Source organism: Callospermophilus lateralis, chromosome 1, assembly GCF_048772815.1.
Source record: "Callospermophilus lateralis isolate mCalLat2 chromosome 1, mCalLat2.hap1, whole genome shotgun sequence".
NCBI lineage: Eukaryota > Metazoa > Chordata > Mammalia > Rodentia > Sciuridae > Callospermophilus > Callospermophilus lateralis.
The window spans coordinates 210,007,387-210,027,358 of record NC_135305.1 but is presented as its reverse complement, the minus strand read 5'-3'; the positions used below and the strand labels follow the sequence as shown (position 1 = coordinate 210,027,358).

Here is a 19,972-nt window from a genome sequence, read left to right as displayed (position 1 = left end):
GCCCCTGGTCTGGCCCCGCCCGCCGCCCCGCCCAGAGGCGCCCCTCCTCTTCAGCAGCCCACTCCGCCCTCTTCCCGGAGCTCCGCCCCTGGTCTGGCCCCGCCCGCCGCCCCGCCCAGAGGCGCCCCAGCACCGGGCACTCCGAGAGTGCAGACCCGAACTCACGCTGCAGGCAGTCGGCGTTAAGCAGGTCCTGGCACTTCTCATGGCACTTGACGCCGCACTCGGTGCAGCGCATGCCCTGCCGCGCGATGCCCCACAGCAGTCCCTCGCACTCATAGCAGTAGGTGGGCGTGGTGGCCGTCCACACTTCAAAGTTGTGTGGCGTCGTGCAGGAGATGGGGTAGATTAAGGCTTGCAGGGTCTTCTTGTAAACGTGGTTTTTCTGCGGGGATGGAGGGAAAGCAACATGGGCCCCCGCCAGCCCTAACCTGGGGGGCACTGCCCGTCTTGTGTGCAGAGAGCTGTAAAGTCCCCCATGCTGAGGGCTGTAAAGTCCCAGTCCCTCCCTTCCCCACGTTGCTCATCTGTGTCACACCCCTTCTCTTCCTGGAGGACATGAGAGGCTTGGACACTTCCTGGAGCTCCCCCGCCCCCCAGTTCACCCCTAACTCAGGGAGGGGTGGTGCCCCACACACCAGCTCTTCGTTGTTCAACGTGCTCGAGGCCAAGGCCGAGGTGATGCCAGCTTTTCTGGACTGGACCAGAGACTGGGGCAGGAAAGTCACAAAGGGAGTCACAGCCACAGATTGAGCCACCAGCCACAGATGCGAGTCACCACAACCAATTGGAAACAGGTCACAGACAGCAGCGACAGCAGACCCAGCAGAGAATAAGAAGTGACAGAGGCTGAGTCAGGAGCTACCCTGGGAGGTGAGCAGCCCTGCACCTCTGACTCGCAACCTCCCACCACAGATAGGCTTGGGGGTCACACTTGGCTGTGATCACCAGCCACAGAGCAAAACCATCAGCCACTCCGTGAACCAAAGTAGGTGAAAGGTGGGAAGTCAGAGGTGGGAATCAAGGTTCCCCCAGAACCCACGATTAGGGGAAAGATGGAAGATCCCCCATGTAGGTGGATTTGGAGAGGAGACCCCGGGGGGCCAAATTCACCATCACTCACCATGGCCTGAAGTGTCCACGAAGCACGTGGGATAGAAATCAGATTACATTAGTCACAGAAAATGCCTAGCCAGGCCCCTGCCCCAAGACCACCGTGAGTAGTTGTACAGGTTGCACATGCTCACATCTGCCCGGGAGTGAAAGGCACAGGCCTTACCAGATCGCTCACAAGTGGGATGGGCTTCCTCTTGCGGATGTCCGGCATGCTGTCAATGATGATGAGGCCGCCCCCAGGGCTGTAAGACACACAAGGACATGAAGGAAGGCCCATGTGTCACCAGCCCTCATGCAGATATCACCTGAAGCCTGTGCAGGGGTTCAGCTGTGTCCCACAGAAAGATATGCTAAAGCCCTGACCCCCAATAGTTGAGGATGTGACTTTATTTATTTTTTATTCTTTTTGTGGTGCTGGGAATGGAACCTAGGGCCACACCCCCAGCCCCACTGACCTCCACCCCAACCCCAAGATGTGACCTTACTTGGAAATAGGGTTACTGCGGATGTGATTAGTTAAAATGAGGTCTTGGTGGAGTAGGAGGCCCTTAATCCAACATGACTGGTGTCCTTATTGAAAGACAGTCATGAGACAACGTGGATGGGTGTCAGAGCGATGCATTCACAGACCAAGGGGCTCATGATTTGGAACAAACACCAGAAATCAGAAGAGGAGAGAGAGAGAGAGAGAGAGAGAGAGAGAGAGAGAGAGAGAGAGAGAGAGACTGTCCCTATACAGATTTCACGGGACATATGGCCCCATCAATACCTTGATTTAAGACTTCGGGCCTCCAGAGCCGTGAGAGAATAAATTTCCATTGTTTTAAGCCACTGAGTTTGTGATAATTTATTACAGCAGCTCTAGGAAATGAAGATTCAACTTCCACAGCTGGGAAATGGGGCGATGATGCAGTTGTCCGCATTAAATGAGAAACTGAATTAAAGCAAGTCTCAATGCTATACTAAAATATATACTCAACAATGGAAATATGTGTGCATTTTTAAAATCTATCTAAGGAGTGAGTCCCAAGATGACGGAAGCGGGAACAGGAATTGTTTGCGCTATTATTGCCTTTTCACAGTTTTGCCTCAGCTGCCAAAAATGGCTGCAGTGGCAGATGTGGTAGTGATTTCTCAGAACTCTTCTTACAGAGAGGTGTAGCCATCCTTTGAGATTTCAGGGCGTGGCTCCTCTCTGAAGGTTCCCATTGGTCAATGGGAGATCCCCGGCAGCCAATGACTGTGGAGGAGACCTTCCAGAGGCTCCAGACTGAGAGTTAAAAGGCGCCTGGACCACAAGTGTGCTGAGAGCCCCTGCCCCATAAATCAGGAGCGCAGGAATCCCCATCTCAGGCTCTGCATCCGGGGCAATCCCCAGCAGGGGCACCGGCTCTTTTAATCATAGCCACTTATCTCCCTGCCTCTGTTCACAAAGGATGTGCAAGGAAGGGAAAGAGGTCATTCTCTTGCTGCTATTTTCAAACACGAATGTCATTAAAAATTATCTTGTGCATCCGTAACCTCACCAGCCAACACCCCTGCAAATCTTAAGACGTCAGCTACGACAGCATGCTCCAATTAAGTCTAAATGACTGTCGTCAATTGAAAAGCCTTCAACTGTAGCAAGAATCTGAGAAATTTAAAAACAGAATCGAAGCAAAAAATGTGCTCCAGGATTGCAGATGGAGGACGTGGGAATTTGTTTCTGCTTTATCTTAAATTTATTTCTGCTGGGTGTGGTGGCATGTGCCTGGAGTCTCAGTTTCTTGAGAGGCTGAAGCAGGAGGATATTTGAGCGCAGTGATTCGAGGCCAGCAATATTGGGCAATATAGGGAGACCCAATTTCAAAACAAAACAAAACAATTTTCCAAGGAGAAATGGCCTTGAATTATACAAGTTCCTTAAACAGAGCACACATCTCTCTGGACTCAGTTTCCCCATCCATAACCTAAAAGCAGCAGAGCCTCTCAATTATTCAGTATCTTTAGATCAGTTCAAAGATTGCCAGCTTTAGCATATGAGTGTGGTTAAGGACCATAGGTCGTGGCCACATTGTTTTTAACCCCTTCATTTCTGAGGATTGAGCCCAAGGATGCTCTGCCACTGAGCTACACCCCAGCCCTTTTTAAGTTTGCCCAGGCTGGCCTCAAACTTGCTACCCTCCTGCCTCAGCTACCTGAGTAATTAAGATTACAGGCATGCACCACCATATCCTGGCCACATTACCTTGCCCAATATCCGTCTCCTCTCTAAATGAGGCCACCCCTCACCCCCACTAGGTTGGCCCTCACATGCAGATGAGCCTTAAGCTCTGAGTTCAAAAATTACTTCCATTTCCTTCAGTAGTGTTACTTACCCGCCCTTGAACCAGAGGGATTTGGACATCTCTCCTTCTCCTCGGGCCTGCAGGACAGACAGATGGACATGGTCAGTGTGGTTGTCCTCCAATCCCACGGCAGACTGCAATTCAACTCTGTCTCCCCTTTGGGCTTAGAGTCAGGAACCTGGGTCCTACTCCCAGCTGTGTGTCCTTAGGGAGTTCTCCAGATTTCTCTGAGCCTTAGTTTGTCCATCTTTAAAGTGGGCTGGGGGAGATTTCTCTCTGTCACCAACCTCAATCAAATCTCACTTGTCAAACCTCGGGGTTTGTTAGCATCATCCCCAACAAGAACTTGTCCTCTGTAGCTCTGGGATTAAAGGAAGCAGTGCTCTTCTGAAATAATGTTGAAATATTTTGCATATCTGATTCTTCCCTTTGTGGTGCTGGAACCCAGATCTTGCAAGTGTTCCACCACTGAGGCACACACAGCCAGAATGTCACTCATCTTTAAGTGTTACCTCCTCTAGGAAGCTTTCCTGATCACCTTGGGGTAGTTTTATTGTTCTTCTGTGAAACCCAGATAACCTGCCCAAATTTATTTTTCTTGTCATATCACTAGTTCCACCGGCAACAGTGAAGGCTGCATTTAACTTGCTGACTTAGCGAAAGTTACTCAATAGACTTTTTTACTATATACTCTTTCTTTTTCGAATTTAGAATCATGTGAATGTATTAATTAGTCAAAAATAATATAAAATTTCATTTCAAAGCAAATAAGACATTTGTTCGAAACTTCTGAGACTTTGATATTTAATGGTCTCAGGTGTTTGTTTAGGGTCTTCTGCCAGCCTCACCCCAGCTTGAAAGGTCACTGTGGATGACACAACCCAGGTGGGCAGAATGAAGGAATAATGAGTGGCTTCAACCCCACTGCCCATTTGCAGTCACCCCAGAAGTTAAATCTTTCACCTTACTTCTTCTCTGATGCTGACCCAACCTCACATCTTCCTCTAATCTGGACAATGACCTACAATTTTTAACAGGGAAAACCCTAAATAAAAACCCTAAATAAACCCTCTGGCTTCACATTCTCTTAATAGATCTAAAAATCACTAATCTTGGAGGACATGCAGCCAGGAAATACATTGTTAGTCTCCCACTAGCTTTGCTGTAGATCACATCCCTGACGTCTGGCTATGTGCTCATGACAGTTGCCTAGGTTACTCTTCTAGGACCTGAAGGTCACTTTTTTGGAAAACGCTGACTCTTCCTTTGGTCCTACAGGCGTCTGTGCTTACTGGAATGGAAGGAAGAGGCCTGGTGTCTCTGCCTTCCTATGGTGTCTGTCTCCCCTGCTGTCTTAATCTTTGGGTCAGATTCTGCTCAGCTCTGCATGTTGACATGTTGATCATTTGAGAAGTGGTTCTTCCAAAACTAGAATACAGGGTTAACTCCACCTAGGCTCTCTCTGCCTTCAAGGCTCAAGACACCTACCAGCCAGCAAGGAGTAAAAAGAGGTGGCACCTCAGTTCCTGGAGATCTCAGCCTAGGCCCCTAAAGACATGAATATCCCTCCCCCGTATTAACCTAACGCTCTCATAATAAATTCCTCTTTTTCCACCTTGAAAGTCCTCCCTGTGCCAAGCAGAAGCCCTTAACGGAAGCCTTGGCTGGGCACCTCCTTTGGCCTCCTGTCCATGCCTACCTCCAGGAGGCTAAAGCCTGGGGTCTCTGACCTTCCTTTCCCAGCCTCACATCCCCTGCTGGTGCAGCACTGCCCAGCAGGCCAGAGCAGCAATGGGCGGGGCCAAGCAGGTGTGGGTGGGCCAAGAACTTGGCTGTGGAGGTGGCAAAGGCAGGGCTGCAGGAGGTGGGAAAATGGGCGTGGCCAAGCTGTCTTTAGGCAGGGTGTGGGCAAGGCCAGGGCACAGGGATCAAGTTGGCAGGGGTGCGAGGTGGCGCGCAGCATGAGGAAGCCATGGCAGGAAAGGGTCAGGGTGGGCGGGGCGCAGCGGGATGTGGGAAGCAGGTACGTCCATTCTGAATACCAGCAGGAACAGGAGAGGGGAGTTGGGCGTGGCAATTAGCCTGAACTGGTAGTGGGTGGGGTCAAGCTGCGTGAGGGTGTGGTATTGGGCGTGGTCAAGCTGGTGTGGGCGGGGCTGCGTGCAGCTCACTCACCTCCTGCAGCTGCATCCGCACCTTGTTGAAGGCTCGCAGCCAGTTAGCCTTGGCCCTGGACATGGAGTCCTGACCCTCTTGGCCTTCCTCATCCTCCCGTGGCCTGAAACTGAGACAGGGAACGTGATGAGCTGCCAGGGCCATGATCCCTTCCCCTGACCCTCTGCCTTCCAAGCCATGCACGCTGTGGCCTCTCTGGCTCCTTAGAATCGCTATCACCCTCCAGACTCACCCCCCACCCCCTGATCCCTTCACCACCAGAACCCCCTGGCCCCTCTGGCCCTTGGTAATTCCGTTTGTCCCTGGTCATTCAGATGCTCTGAGGCCTCTCCTGTCTCAGCAGCCCCTAAGGTCACGCCCCTAAGAGCCTTTCATGAACCCACTTACCCACCTTGTCACCTCTGAGTCCTTCAATAAATGCATGGCCCTGTGACACTCCAGACCCACAACTGCCCAGGTCCACAATCACACCCTTCCTGCATGGCCTTGTTGACCCGTGACCTTGACCCAGCCCCTCCGGGCCCCTCAGCCCCAACTGTTACCTCTCCTCAGCCTTGGGGGGTTCAGACTCGGGTGCTCCAGGCACCTCTTCAGGTGTGGGTGGCTTGGAGGTCGCCTTGGGCACATCGGGGGCCTCCGTGGGCACGGTGGGGGCCTTGTCCTCCTTCTCGGGAGCAGCTGGCGGGTGGCTGAGGCGCTTGAAGTCTTTGGGCTCCACTGCGACTGACTCCTGCTGGACATAGCTGCCCAGGTCGTCGGGCACCTCCTCCTCCTCCTCCACCTCCTCCTCCTCCTCCTCTTCCTCCTCCTCCTCGGGCAGCTCCTCATCCTCCAAGTCCTCCTCCAAGTCCTCCTCCAGGTCCTCCTCCAGGTCCTCCTCCAGGTCCTCCTCGTCCTGGTCCCAGCGGGGCGAGTCTTTGTGGTAGCTCACGGAGCTGTGGCAGGAGTGGTAGGAGTCCCGGTCGCGCTCGTCCTCCAGCTCGGAGCCCTGCAGGCTCTGCTCGTCCGGGTCGAAGTCCTCGCTCAGCTGGGAGCTGCCCTGGCTCAGCTCTCCCGAGGAGGCGTAGTGGCTGCTTCCGGTGGGGCTGCGGGATGGGATGGGCTGGAGCTCAGGCCTGGGGTGCCCACCACTAACCCTGAGCCCCAGCATCACCCTGGCGTTCGCCCTGCATCAATTGAGCACCTACTGTGTACATGCATACAGTAGGCACCAAGAAACACAGCTGAGAACAAAAAAGACCCAAGTTCCTGCTCTTGTGGCATTTACATCTGGGTAGAGGGACGGGCAATACACCAGATTGATGATATTATTACCTTTCTTTCTTTTTTGGTGCTGAGAATGAACCCAGGGCCTGGTGCATGCTGGGTGAGTGCTCTGCCACTAAGTCACGCCCCAGTCCCTGGTGATGTCATTAGGTCAGTACACCTGCCTGTGAGGCTCTGGCGTCTCTGTGCCCCCTGAGGTTGCTGCTCAGGTCTTGGGATCCTAGATCAGCTCCCCACCACAGCCTCCATGGTCACCTGGTGCTTCCAGAACTCGAATGTGGCCACGCCTGGCTCTTGGTGTCCCCAACCTTAGCCTGGGCCCCCCTGCCTCTGTTTCTTGCCAGCCACCCACAACCCCCACCGCAGCAGGTCCCCGTGCCTCTGCCTCAAATGTATATGGGAGGCCCGGGGTGTGGCTCAGTGACAGAGCACCAGTCTAGCAGCGTGAGGCCCCGCACTGCAAAAGTAAAAATAAAGATTAGGAAATGCTGGGGCTGGGATTGGGGCTCAGTGGTAAAGTGCTTGTCTAGCACATGAGAGACCCTGAGTTTGATCCACAGCATCACATAGAAATCAATAAAATAAAGGTATATGTCCATCTACAACTAAAAAATAAATATTAAAAAAAGGAAGAATAGGAAATGCATCCACTTTCCTAAGTAGTCCTGAGTCTAGATTCTGTCCCAACATCTACTCTTGTCCCCAATGGACCTTGCTCCCTTAAAGGCCACAAGGGGTTCTTAGAACCATAAAGCAAATTGCATCCCTCTCTTGTTGCAAATCCTGCCATGGCTCCCTAGTACCTTGCAATAAAACCTGTGCTCAGCCTCATGGGGCCCAGGCTCCCAGCCTCCCACCCCAACCTCCCTCCACTTTCCCACACCCTCCACCGCAGCCTCCTCGCTATTCCTTCAACACCCTCAGTTTACGTCCAACACCGGGCCTTTGCAGAGGCCAAGCCCTCTCCAGGAACACCCTTCCTTGCTGGCTTTACCTGGTAAACTCTTACTCATCCTTTAGGACCCTCTGAAATGTCCATTTCCTGGGTGTGTTCACACCCACTGGCCAGGTCAGGCCCTCATTATATGCTCCTCATATGCACCCTAGATTGTTCTCTGCATGAACAGAGAAAATTACCTGTCTCTGCCCTAGGAAAGGCGAGCCAGCCCGGGGCCCACCACTAACCTTCCAACAGAAGGTGTGGTCATTCAAAGCATGTCATTTGTCTCCATCTTAAATACTGAGTTTCCAGCCTCAGTGCTTCCCAGCCAGTCCTGGGGGTGCTTTAGGGATCATACGAGGGGCTTCTCCCTCAAGCCCTTTTTTTGCTAGATTGTGTGTTTAGTTAGTTGCTTTTTAGCACTGACCTACTAGCCACCAGAGAGGCTGAGGGAGCAGCAGCGATTAGCGGGCACTGAAGGACTAGGGCGCCCTCTGCTGGTGGGTTCTTCAAGGTCCACCCCGGCACATTCTAGGTGACCCGGTAGGGCTGGGGTCCCAGCTTGTCCACCTGCAAACTTGGCCGCCATATAAACTGGTTTAACAGGCTTCGTTTCCACTTCTCAAACTGAGGGGTGGTACTCGGTGATCCCCAAGACTCCTCCCAGCCCAGGCTCTGACATTCGGAGGCTGATACCACTCAGGTGCCTCCCCAGGCTCCGCTGCCCTTGAACCAGCCTTCTCAGAGGCCAACGCCCTTCCTTGCTGGCTTTACCTGGTAAATTCTTACTCATCCTTTATAGGTGTGCACCACCACGCCTGGCTGGCATTCCCTGAAATTTTACACCTGAAATGAGTTTCTTGTTCCTGGGCTCAAGATCTAGGGCTAACTTTCAATTGCATGATTCGGCCCCCTCACCCTTCCAGCCCCGAGCCACTGTTTCTGCTGCCTGGAATCCCTCTCCCCTCCTGGGATGACGTATTCATCCTTGAAGGGGGGACCCATGCACCCTCCTCCAGGAAGCATTCCCTGTCTTCCCACACCACCATAATGCCGCGCCCTGTCCCTCCCTCCAGCTGAGCCCTGGCCTGTTCCAGTGGCCAGCCTCTCGGAGCCCAGTATCGGCTAGGATGGCCACAGAGGGTGACGCGAGTTGCTCAGGGGACGCAGGTGGTTCCTGCCCCTGCGTCCATCCCCCATTCTGGAAAGTCTCCTTCACCCATGCACGGCCAAGCTTGGGTTGGGGGGTCTCCTCCTTCCTGCTCTGCACCACCCCCTGTGCCTTCTCAGAAATTTGCACAATAGACAGGACTCCATCAGAGACCGATGGATAGACATCAGGCCAGAGAAGAATGTGAAATGGCCACGTACACAAGATAAGAGGTGAAGGTCAAGCTGCACCAGCCAGAGCTGGACAGAAACCAGCTCCATGCACAGCAGCCTAGAGACGTGAGCAACACCCCCTGCCCCATGGGCCTCAGTTTCCCCACCTGTAAGATGGGCACAATCCACCCGTGCTTCCAGCTTCAGGGACATTCACAGAGATTGTGAGGGGCATTGTGCACCCTCCACCCCAAGGAAGAAGAGTCTTAGAGAATCCATTTTCCCCTCTAAGGAAAATATTTCCAGGCAAATACTCTTCCCAGAACTCTGCGGATGACACCAGGCTGATTACTACCTTGCTTTGTTTCCTCTAAGATAAACTTCCTTCTTGATGAGGAGTTAATATTTTATTTATGTTCAGTGCCTCACTTTCCTCTGGGCTGCTTCCAATGCACTGAAACTTTCTTCCAATAATTGCATAAGTGGAGCCCGTGCCCGCCAAGAACAAAGCGTTAAAGACCACGCTGACTGCAGAAATGGTCGCGGGAACTGCTAGAGAGAGGAAGCGCTTCTGAAGAGAGTTTGAAAAAGTTGCAAGTACAAATAAAGAGAGATCTGGGTTTTCATTTTTAGTTAAAGATTACAGATGGCTCCAAGATTTGTGGAAGGATGGCCAGAGAAAACCCAGCTGGGTGTGATTCAACCCCCACTTCCGACCTAAAAGCGTCACACGGAGTGTATCCTTCCATTTCCTTGGATCTTAAATATCAACAGAATAGAGTATGTGTCCCAGCTTTTAAAAAGTTTCTTCTGGAATGTTTTATCTATAAACTAGACAGGTTTTGTGTCTAGTGTCCTATACAAAATATAGGAACTTAAAAAAAATTGTTCGATACCTGCAAAGAAATCCTTGATGCTAAAGATTGAGTAGGAAGTGTAGGAAGGTTTTCTTTTAAATTATATTTTGATTGAACTCAGGGGCACTTAACCACCGAGCCACATCCCCTGCCCGTTTATATATTTTATACAGAGACATGGTCTCGCTTGTCGCTCAGGGCCTGGCTATGTTGCTGAGGCTGGCTTTGAACTCATGATCTTTCTGCCTCAGCCTCCAGAGTTGCTGGGATTACAGGTGTGTGTCCCAGCACCCAGCTGGCTCGCTTCTTTTTCAATTCATGGATCTATCAAAATATAACACTAAGGGTTGGGGATGGAGCTCCGTGAGGGAGCACTCACCTAGCAAGCCCGAAGCCCTGGTTCTGATCCCCGGCAACATGCATAAATATACATATTATATAGAATATATTATAGGTATAATTTATATTTTATAAACATAGATATGTGTATTATATTTGTATGCAATAAAACACTAAAATATTACTTATTTGAATGAGTTTTTGGGCATCCCTTAATTTCTTTTCATGTGTGTGGACAGAGAGACAGCACATGAGAGACACTGGGGATTGAACCCAGGGGTGCTGAACCACTGAACCACATTCCCAGCCCTTTTTATTTTTTATTTTGAGGCAGGGTCTTGCTAAGCTGCTGACCTGGCCTTGAACCTGATCTCCTCATGCCTTAACCTCACAAGTCCCTGAGATTATAGGTGTGCACCACCAGGCCTGGCTGGCATTCCCTTAGATTTTACACCTGAAATGAGTTTCTTGTTCCTGGGCTCAAGATCTAGGGCTAACTTTCAATTCCGAAGTATGGAGTCTTGCTGGGAGAACACAGGGCGGGGCCATGCGGAGGAAAGGCGGGGCCACAGGGAAGGGCGGGGCCAAGTGGAAGAGGGGCGGGGCCAATGGGGGAAGGGCGGGGCCATCACTGGGCCCCCCAGACACATACTGGTTAGACCTTTCCCCTTCCGTCAGCCCCTCTCCTCTGCCCGGTCACACAGTACGCAGGGGCCAGTGGCTTCTAAAGGGTATGCCACAGAGGTCCCTTAGGTCCAGGAAACCTCTCGGGCCTCAAGGTCCCTCTTGCTTCAGCCCAAACCAGCCGCCTTTCGTGAACCTCATGGACTTTCTTGCCCTTCGGTAAAGCAGGATTCCACCGCCCACAAGAGGGCGTGGACCCCCTTCTCCGAGATCTGCTTACTGCGCCCCACTCCCGGGGACAGCGACCCTCCCACACGCCATGGCAGCTACCTGAGGACCCGCGCCTCGGAGAATTCCTCATAACTGTGCATGGAGTCGCTGTAGGATTCCCGGGACCCCAGAGGCGGCGGGCGGACAGAATACTGGTGGACAGAGGCGTTGGGCTGCGACGTGGTGTAATAGGGCGGCGGGATGCTGTTGCTGGTCTCACTGCGGTAGTCACTGTCCCGATCATCCACAGCACTGTCGGGGTCATCGTCTGGAAGAGAGAGCAGGTAAGTGGGGAGAGTGAGGAGAGAGCGGGCACACGGGGTCAGTGCAGTCCCCAGCCTTGGGGAGTCTTTATTGGCTGCTCACCAAGAAGAGAATGCCCCCTGGTAATGCTGGAGGGACGTGGGCTAGGTTAACAGAGGCATGGGCTGAGGAAGGAGGGTCACACCAGACCTAGAGTCTGAGTGTCCTGTAATTTGAAGACGACAGGGATGATCTAGAGGGTGTCCTTCAGCTCAAATGATGAACCTTGTCAAAGTCCAGACGCTCTGGAAAATGAGCTGGGATTTTCCTTCCCCACCAGGCAGTTGGTTTCCTTAAGAGAAGCTACATACTCGGAGGGAGAGCGGGAGGAGCAGCTACCCTTCAGCCCTGAGATTGCCCGGTGTCTGAGGAGGGCCCGGGGCCTGCACCTGCACCAACCCCCGCCCCCCCACCCTTGGAGCTCAGGCCAGCAAGACCGCAGGAGCCCCGCCCCAGCCCCCAGTATTGCTGGAACTGAAGCACACACTGGCTTGGCTGGGCTCCTAGTACAAAGAAAACAGTTTATTTTCTAAAGTCTAAAGAAAGAGGATTCTAATTTTAAAGCCACACACCCGGGTAGTAGAATAATTAGGATGCAAACATTTTTTTCTCTCTTCTTTTCTGTACCTTCTGGGAAGTCTTTTTTTTTTTTTTTTTTTTTTTAAGAAGTAGTTGGACACAATACCTTTATTTTGTTATTTATTTTTATGTGGTGCTGAGGATCGAACCCAGGGCCTTGCACGTGCTAGGCCAGAGCTCTACCGCTGAGCCACAACCCCAGCCCCATGGGAAGTCTTTATTTCAATAATGCACAGGTTACTTTTTTAATTTAAAAGAATGATACAGTTATGTTTCTTTTGAAAGTAAAGCAAAATTCAGTTGATGTAGAAAACCAGAAAAGTAGGGGAAAGTGTGTGGGTCAGGGGCAAATCCCAGGTCCCAAAACCTCTGACCAGTGAGGGGCACCTTTAGGCCTTTGCTGCATGGGGAAGGGGATATGATGTCACCAACAGCATCAAAAATGTGACTCTGGCCAGGTGCGGTGGTGCATGCTTGTGATCCTAGCAGCTCAGGAAGCTGAGGCAGGAGGATCTTTAGAGAGACTCCCCTGGACCAAAGAGGATGTGGGGAAGGGGACGGGGCTCCAGCAGGTGGAGGACAGGAAGAAATTTTTCTAGAAAGGAAGGACAGGAAGCCATTTCCTAGGGGGAGCAGGTCTGCCTGGGGGGTGTGGCCTCCTTCCCTGGCAGGTGGGGGGGCTGGCGGGCATTGCCCGGGGAGGCGTCCAGGTGCCCCTGGGCTCAGCCCTGGCTGCCGGCCTCCCTCCCTCCCTCCTGCAGCCCTCTGAGTGAGGGGGTCTCTTTCCAGGAGGAAGACGGGGGACAAAGAGGGAGGAGAGGAGATGGATTATACACGGGGACAAGAGGAGGGGGTCCTGGTGCCCAGCGGGACTCCACCTGTCTAGTCCTCCCTGCCGAGTCACCGCACCCAATGGCCATGCCTGCGCCCCACCAGACAGAGCGTGACCCCGAGACTGGTGTTGATGGACGGGGCCCGGAGGGCGCAGGAGAGGGTCTTGCCAGCCCTCTGAGCCCCATGTGGCAGTCTCAGCTCCCCATTAGGGGGCGCTGGGTGGAGGACCTGGGGGTCACCAAGATGCCCGCCTCCCCGTGAGCCTCCATTGGGTCAGGGTTACTTACTCTGTTCACCCCAGCCAAAATAATTCCAGTTGCCTACAAAGAGAAGGGGCAGAGATGATAAAGGGGGGCGGAGGGAGGGGCTCTCCCTGCGTCCTCCCCTCCCCCGTCCCCCAGGGTCCCCCTCATGGCTGACATCTGCTTCCTTTGGACCCTCTTCCCTGGCCTCAGCCAGAAAGTAGCAATGAGGGCATTTGGACCCAGGGCTTGCAGACTCTGAAGTCTGGGGTCAGAGTTCCCCCCCTCTTCCCTCCCCCCAGCTCATGGACAGATAATCACATGACCTTGGGAACCCTAAGCTCCCAAACACCCTGTTGGGTGGCTTCCATCATTTGGCTTTTTTTATTTTTATTTTTTAAATAAGTGAAGAAATGGGCTCAGAGAGGGTCAGTGAGCAGCCCAAAGTCACACAGGCTCTGAGCAACAGGCCAAGGGAAAAAAAACACATTCCCCTTTTATCCCCAATACTGTCACCTCAGAGAAAGTCCCTCTGGAATCCTGGCTCCTCTGGGAAAGAGGGGTGAGGAAACACTCCCAGAGGAGGCACAGAGTAGATTCAGGCTCCATTTTCCCAATCAGACCCAACCCAAGTCAGTCTGGGAGGGAGGTCCCCTGGCGGTCCCCAGAATCTCCACCCCCGACTCCTTCACCACCCTCCTGGGCACAGGGGGGACACGTGGATATGGGGGAGACCAAGAGGGGAGGAAAGGAGGAGGGGAGCGGGTGGAAAGGAGAGGAGGTTGAAGAGCTGCAGGGGAGCAGGGGACCTGCCCTAGGGCCACATCATCTGTCCCTTTGTCCCACTCCAGAGGACTGAGGGCTCCGTGGGGCAGGGGACTTTGGCGTGGCCAGTGGAGAGGAGGTTCAGAGGACCGAGGGACAGCAGCACCTTTACAGCTCCCGCCCGAGGGAGGGCAGGGGGCGGGGGCCGGCGGGGCCACCGTGGGCAGTCACCGCAGGTCCTACAGACTTGGGCGAGTCCTGGCTGCCAAGCATGTGACCTGGGGCGGGTCCGTTTCCCATGCCTCCAGTTTCACTTAAGAAAACTGCTCATGAAGGAGCCGCAGCCCCAGGGTGCACATTCTCTGATCGGGTGTTGGCTGCGTGGACCCCACCGTCTGACTGTGGGCGGCCTGGGGTCTGGTGGCCTGGGGTCTGGTGGCCCTGAGCCCAGTTTGTCAGATGAGCTGCGGGCCCTTGGCCAGGGCTGATGGGAGCTCAGGGGTCCGCAAGCATCTCTGCTCGGGTTCTGGGCCCCCACAGCCCGCAGGGTGAGGCCCCTGTGGGATGCCCTGTCCCTAAGAGGAGGACCCCAGGGGTCTGGGAGGGACAGGGATGGGCCTGCGACCATACTGCAGGATGGGACAGGGCCCAAGCCCCCCATCACTTCTCTTCCCCCATCAAGGGACACTGTCCCCCTAGGACTCTTCTGCGCAGGGGGGTCCTCTGGGCAGGGCAGGTACTCACAGCACTGGCTGCTGGGCACGGGCAGCGGCTTGTCCTGCTCGTCCTGGAAGGAGTACTGCCGAGAGGGACAGGGAGGTGCTCAGGGCCAAGAAGGTCCCCAGCCCTGTGTCCCCTCCCGTCGGCCTCCTGCCCCTCCGGCTACCAGAGAAAGAGGGGACAGAGCGGGGGCGGGGGCGGGGAGGGATCTGAGAAGAGTCATGCCAAGGAGAGGCTCTGTCCTCACTGCACTGCGCGTCCCCTGCTTCACAACTGGCACCCATGTCCCCGTCCCCCCCACCATGCCCACCCTACCACTGCAGCTGCGTGACAGAGCCCTCTGAACAGACGCAGGGAAGAACAAGGGGTGGGGGGACAGAGGTGGCGAGGGGGAGGGGAGGGGGAGGGGAGGCCGCACCTCGTCCTGGTCCCTCAGGGTGTTCAGCTGCTCCAGCTTCTTGGCCCAGTACCGCGCCTCCTCCTCGGGGATGTCTGCGGGCACAGTGGGCTGAGGCGGCCGGGCTGGTGGACCCAGCTGAGGGCTCCCTGCCCCTGGCCGTCTCTCTTCCTGGCAGCCCGAGGCCCTGCCAAGGCCCAGCCGGGACCCCCAGACCTGAGCCCCGAGGGTCGGGGACATCTGCCACTCATAGGTGACGCACAGGGGACAGGATGGTCTCAGGCATGCAGTGGGGACATCTCTGCCAACTCGGTGCCCCCAGGAGACGCCCTTCTGGGGAGGGGACCCAGTCCCCAGCGTGGAGGGCTGGCTGGGCCCAGCTGGACCCGGCCACTCCCCTGGACTGGGGGCGTAGGGAAGCTGGGACTCACCCAGGGGCAGCTCGAAGCGCGTGTCCAGCAGGATGCGGTGGAACGTGGGGTCCTTGGTGCCGCAGATTTCGCTGTCCGCCATGATCACCTGGGAGTCCAGCGTCAGCCACTCTCCAGGGCCATCCTGAGGTCGTGGGAGGGTGACAGGGGCCAAGGGCTCTGGTTAGCTAAGGGGAGCGTGTCCCCAGCAGGCCCCCCGCCCTCTCACAAGGCACCCCTCACCCCATATCACCCCTACCTGGAGGGCAAGGGTCCCCCCCCACTTCATAGTGAGGACACTGACCCTCAGAAAGGCAGGGTCTCAGCCCAGAGCCGCGTGGCAGGTCAGGGAAACCCGGAGGCGAGGACCCAGGAGAGAGGACCCAGGAGAGCAGGCAGGCGCTGGTGTAGCTTTGTCACGAGGGGTTTGGGGACTCTGGCTTCACACTCCTCCCACCACCCAAGGAGGAAACGCCCAAAGAGAATGAGCCTGTTCCCTGATGATGAGCAAGGGGGTCCACTCTGAACCTCAGTGTTTTCATCTCTTAAATGACTACAGTCTCCTGTGGAGTCCTCTGACTGCTGTCCCGCAGGACCAGGCCCCCCTCACACTTCGGGGGCCACTCGAGGCCTCTTTTGAGGCTCATTTCCTTGAACTATTACATTCATTTCCTCCCTTGTCCTGGTTCATTCAATCATTGACTCAAAACCAAATGCTCCCTGGAGCCGCCTCTGTGCCAGCTTCATGCTGAGTGACGCCAGGGTCCCCAAGGGCCCCAGGCATCAGTCTGGCTCCTGAAGAACTCACAGTCCTGGGAAGCCACGCTGGGCCCATGAGGTCAGGGCCAGGCCTGAGGGATCCAGGGACGTTGGCCAGGGCTTCAGGAGGGGGAGGTGTAGCTCAGAGGGGAGTGGAAGGGAGGGCGCTGGGGCCCAGGAACAGCATCTGCAAAGGCTCAGAGGCCAGGATCTGCACAGTGAGCAGGTCAGGCCGAAGGCCTCCCAAGGGACAGGGCGGGGGACAGCTCAGAGCTCCAGGCCATAAGATCCTGCAGCGGTCAGCACAGAGTGGGTGAGAATCAGGTCAGGAGGCCCCAAGAGGAGACCAGAACTGGGCTGTGGGGACAGGGAGGTCACTAGAGTGGTCCCCACCCTCTGGTGTGGTGTGAGGGCGGAGGTGTTGGGCTTCTGTCTACACTGTCCTCTGGCTGGTGTCATCCTGCTGCCCTCCTGGGGCGCAGAACACTAGCTGCCCACATCCCCCTCCTTCTTCCATAGAAATCTATTTTTAGCTGTGATGGGGGCATGGCTTAAGACTACATTTCCCAGAATTCATTGAAGCCATGTGGAACGACAATTCAGTTTTGGTCAATGGGATGTATTTAAAATGCTTGGAGCAGCCTCCAGGTTAGGCCCTTAACTAAGCAGGTGAGCACTCCCTTTTACTACCTTTCCTTGGCTGGAATGAAAATGCAATGATGAGCCTCAAACAGCCACTTTGGACCATGAGGTAGAAGTCATATGGAAGAGCAACAAGTTGAAGGAACTTGGGCTCCAGTGGCTTTAACTGTCTTAACAACCCCAAAGGTATACATAGATGTTGTCAGGGGGCAGAGAGTAAATGCCCATCTTGTTTAGGCCACAAGCCTCTGGGCACTCCTCCTTCCCCACCTTCAGCCCACCCACCACTCACCTCATTGGATTGTCGGATGGTCCTCAGTGGGATCCACACAGTGCCCACCATTGTGTCCCAGATGAGACCCTTGTTCCACACCTCCACAGTCAGTCCTAAATCCAGGCGGTTAATCTCACTGTGGAAAGGGGAGACGGGGTATCAGGGGAGCAGGGGGGAGAGCATGGGAGCTCAGAGAGGTTAGTTCGTTTGCCTGAGGATACACAGCATATTGCAATTTAACCCCCCTAGCTGGATGGCAAGAGGGGAAACTGAGGCCAGAGGTGGGAACTGACTGGCTTTGAGTACCACAGAAGCCAGCCAGGAGGGAAGGAGCGGGGACACATGTCACATGTGTCCCATGCCTGTCTTCTGAGCCCCTGCTGGAGCCTTGGACCCTGATGATGCAGGAGAGTGAAGAAGCTGCTGAAACCCCGCCCTGGCCCCACTGTACCCCGATGACAGCGTCTGGGTGTCTCCAGCCTTGCAGTGTCACCTCTGCTCAACCAGGTGGGGGCGCTCCTGAGCACATGAACACGTGCACTTTCATGCCCTCTCCTTGAGGGTTCACCCTGGAAATGGGCCAATTCAGGGACTGCCTGCCCCTCCCCCCGCACACCATCCCCCACCCCACCCCCGCTGGCCTCTGCTTCAGGGTCCTCCGTGCCCGGCCTCTCCTGTCTCCTGCCCGCAGCTGACACACCACCATCAGGCTCTGCTGGGGCATAGCCTGGGGGTGGAGAGTGGCCTGGGACCCGACCCCAGCTGTGACACAAACGTGCTGTGTGACACTGAGCAGTGGCTCTACTTCTCTGGGCCTCCATTTCATCATCTGTAAAATGGGGATTGCACAACCTGGGCTGTGGGAGGAACCTGTGGCTGGGGCAGGTGAGGAGGAGAAGATGGAGAGGTGTTGGCGGGGACAGCGGGCAGGAGTGTGGCTGTATTCTGAGGTCGACAAGCTACGGACACGTTTGGAACAGAGGAGTGACAGGATGCGATTTACAGTTTTAAAAATATCCCCCTGGCTGCCTGGAGCAGAGCAGATTGTGGGGGGGGCGGGCCGCAGCGGGAGGCCGGGGGCGGAGGCCGGGACTTGGCCGGTGGCTGCTGAGATAAAGGGAAGCGGTTGGATTCTGGATGCGCTTTGGGAAAGGGCCGGCGGGGCAGGGAGGGACAGGTCACTCGGCTCCCTGGCGGTGCCAGGCACTGCCCGAGGTGGCCGCGGCGCGGGCAGGGTCGTGGCTGAGCTGGACGCGCAGACTCACAACATGAAGTCCTGCTCCCAGCTGGGCTGGCTGCCGCGCACCGCGATGGTCGTGCTCTTGACATTCTGCACCTTCAGGGTCACGTACGTGTTGAATTTCTCTGTGGCGGAGACAGCAGAGTCAGCGACGCAGTTCAGGGACTGCACTGCCCGCTCCCGAGTTCTGGGTCCCCGAGCTGACCGCAGGGGCTCCTGCCCGGCCAGCCCGCCCCACGCCAGGCCCCCAGGCGACAAGCCGGGCTGGGGGAGGGGACGCCTGAGATGGGGAGACCCGGAATCTGGGGCCTCAGCCAGCTGCCTAGAAATGACCAGCTCCGGGGCTGGGGGCGGGGCCGGCTGTGAAGCCCCTGCTGGCCTGAAGTCCCCGAGGCCAGCTCCGGGAACATGGGTTCCCTCTTGAGACCATGCCTTTGGTTTTGGCTGGGAAGACCAGGGTCCCAGAAAAGGGACAAAACTGACTGTGAGAAACTCCCTTTGGGGCTGGGGCTGCCTGGCCCAGGAGAGGCACTGGGTTGGGTCCTCAGCACCACATACAAATAAATGAAATCAAGGCGCCGGGCCAACTACAACTACAAAAAAGATTTTATTCTAAATAGAAAGAAAAAAAAAACCTCCCTTTGGTTTTTGCCTTTCTGGACCTCGGTATCCTCATCTGTAGCAGGTCTGGTCCCCACCTGGCCTCCCGAGACACACCCCCCCCCAAGCCTAGGCTCCGGGTGAGCCCCACTGGCCTGGGCCAGGGCAGGTGGAAGGTGGGGACACAGTGGAAACAGGGCGATCCCAGGCCAAGGTCCCCCTCCCAGCTCCACCCTCCCACGCCCCCCCTCCCTGCGCAGAAACCAAGTCTGAGTCTGGACGCAGAGCCAGACAGCCTCCCAGCCTCTCCAGGGACAGACAGACGGACGGGCAGGGGAGTGGCGCTTACCTTGGGCACCATCAAACTTGGCTTTTTTGACTGTGGAGAGAGACAGAAAGGGAGGAGAGGAGGGGGGGATGTGGAGGGGACACAGACGGACAGACGTCCAAGCCAGAGCCACAGACACAGAGGAGAGACACAGAGACACAGAGAGTCACAGACACCGAGAGACACGGGAGAAAGCCACAGCCAACCAAACGAATGAAAGAGGCAAAGCCAGGGACAGCAACAAGGAGGATGAAGGAGGCAGGGGGGAGAGAGAGAGAGAGAGAGAGAGAGAGAGAGAGAGAGAGGTCATCAGACAGATGAGTACAGGCAGACCTAGGGTGGGAGGAAACTGGACGGCGGGAGCAGTCCCCACAGTCCCCCACCTCCCACAGCCCCAGCCCTCCTGGAGTTGAGCCTTCATCTGCAATGGAGCAAGAGTGCTAAGAAGAAATGGAGGCAGGTGACAATAGAAGCCTCCTCCAGGAAGCCCTCTGGGATTGATTGCCTCTGAGCAGTGTGGAAGGGGTGGGTGTGAGGATCGAGGTCCAGGTGCGACTGGTTTACAGGAGGGGAACTTCCCTTCTCCCTCCTTCCACCGCCCCCTTCTTTTCCAATTCACGTCTTCATCTGGGTCCACGGCAC

At 55.4% G+C, this 19,972-nt stretch overlaps 1 protein-coding gene across 4 annotated transcripts in view; it reads right to left on the bottom strand.

Annotated features, from left to right (window-relative positions):
* The window catches only part of Unc13a (unc-13 homolog A), a 51,764-nt gene that overhangs the window by 28,336 nt on the left and 3,456 nt on the right, over nucleotides 1-19,972 (bottom strand). For 3 of the 4 annotated variants that reach the window (XM_076870431.2, XM_076870449.2, XM_076870440.2), the window contains exons 2-15: nucleotides 19,352-19,381; nucleotides 18,428-18,527; nucleotides 17,181-17,298; nucleotides 15,509-15,632; nucleotides 15,099-15,172; nucleotides 14,705-14,759; nucleotides 13,241-13,273; nucleotides 11,298-11,505; nucleotides 6,161-6,703; nucleotides 5,619-5,727; nucleotides 3,474-3,520; nucleotides 1,280-1,358; nucleotides 639-710; nucleotides 166-385 (exon numbers count right to left, since the gene is read on the bottom strand). In XM_076870431.2, coding sequence (XP_076726546.1) covers nucleotides 166-385; nucleotides 639-710; nucleotides 1,280-1,358; nucleotides 3,474-3,520; nucleotides 5,619-5,727; nucleotides 6,161-6,703; nucleotides 11,298-11,505; nucleotides 13,241-13,273; nucleotides 14,705-14,759; nucleotides 15,099-15,172; nucleotides 15,509-15,632; nucleotides 17,181-17,298; nucleotides 18,428-18,527; nucleotides 19,352-19,381 — 1,812 coding nt within the window. Of the gene's footprint in view, nucleotides 1-165; nucleotides 386-638; nucleotides 711-1,123; nucleotides 1,130-1,279; nucleotides 1,359-3,473; nucleotides 3,521-5,618; nucleotides 5,728-6,160; nucleotides 6,704-11,297; nucleotides 11,506-13,240; nucleotides 13,274-14,704; nucleotides 14,760-15,098; nucleotides 15,173-15,508; nucleotides 15,633-17,180; nucleotides 17,299-18,427; nucleotides 18,528-19,351; nucleotides 19,382-19,972 lie in introns of all 4 variants that reach the window. The other variant, XM_076870422.2, reaches the window with a different exon arrangement.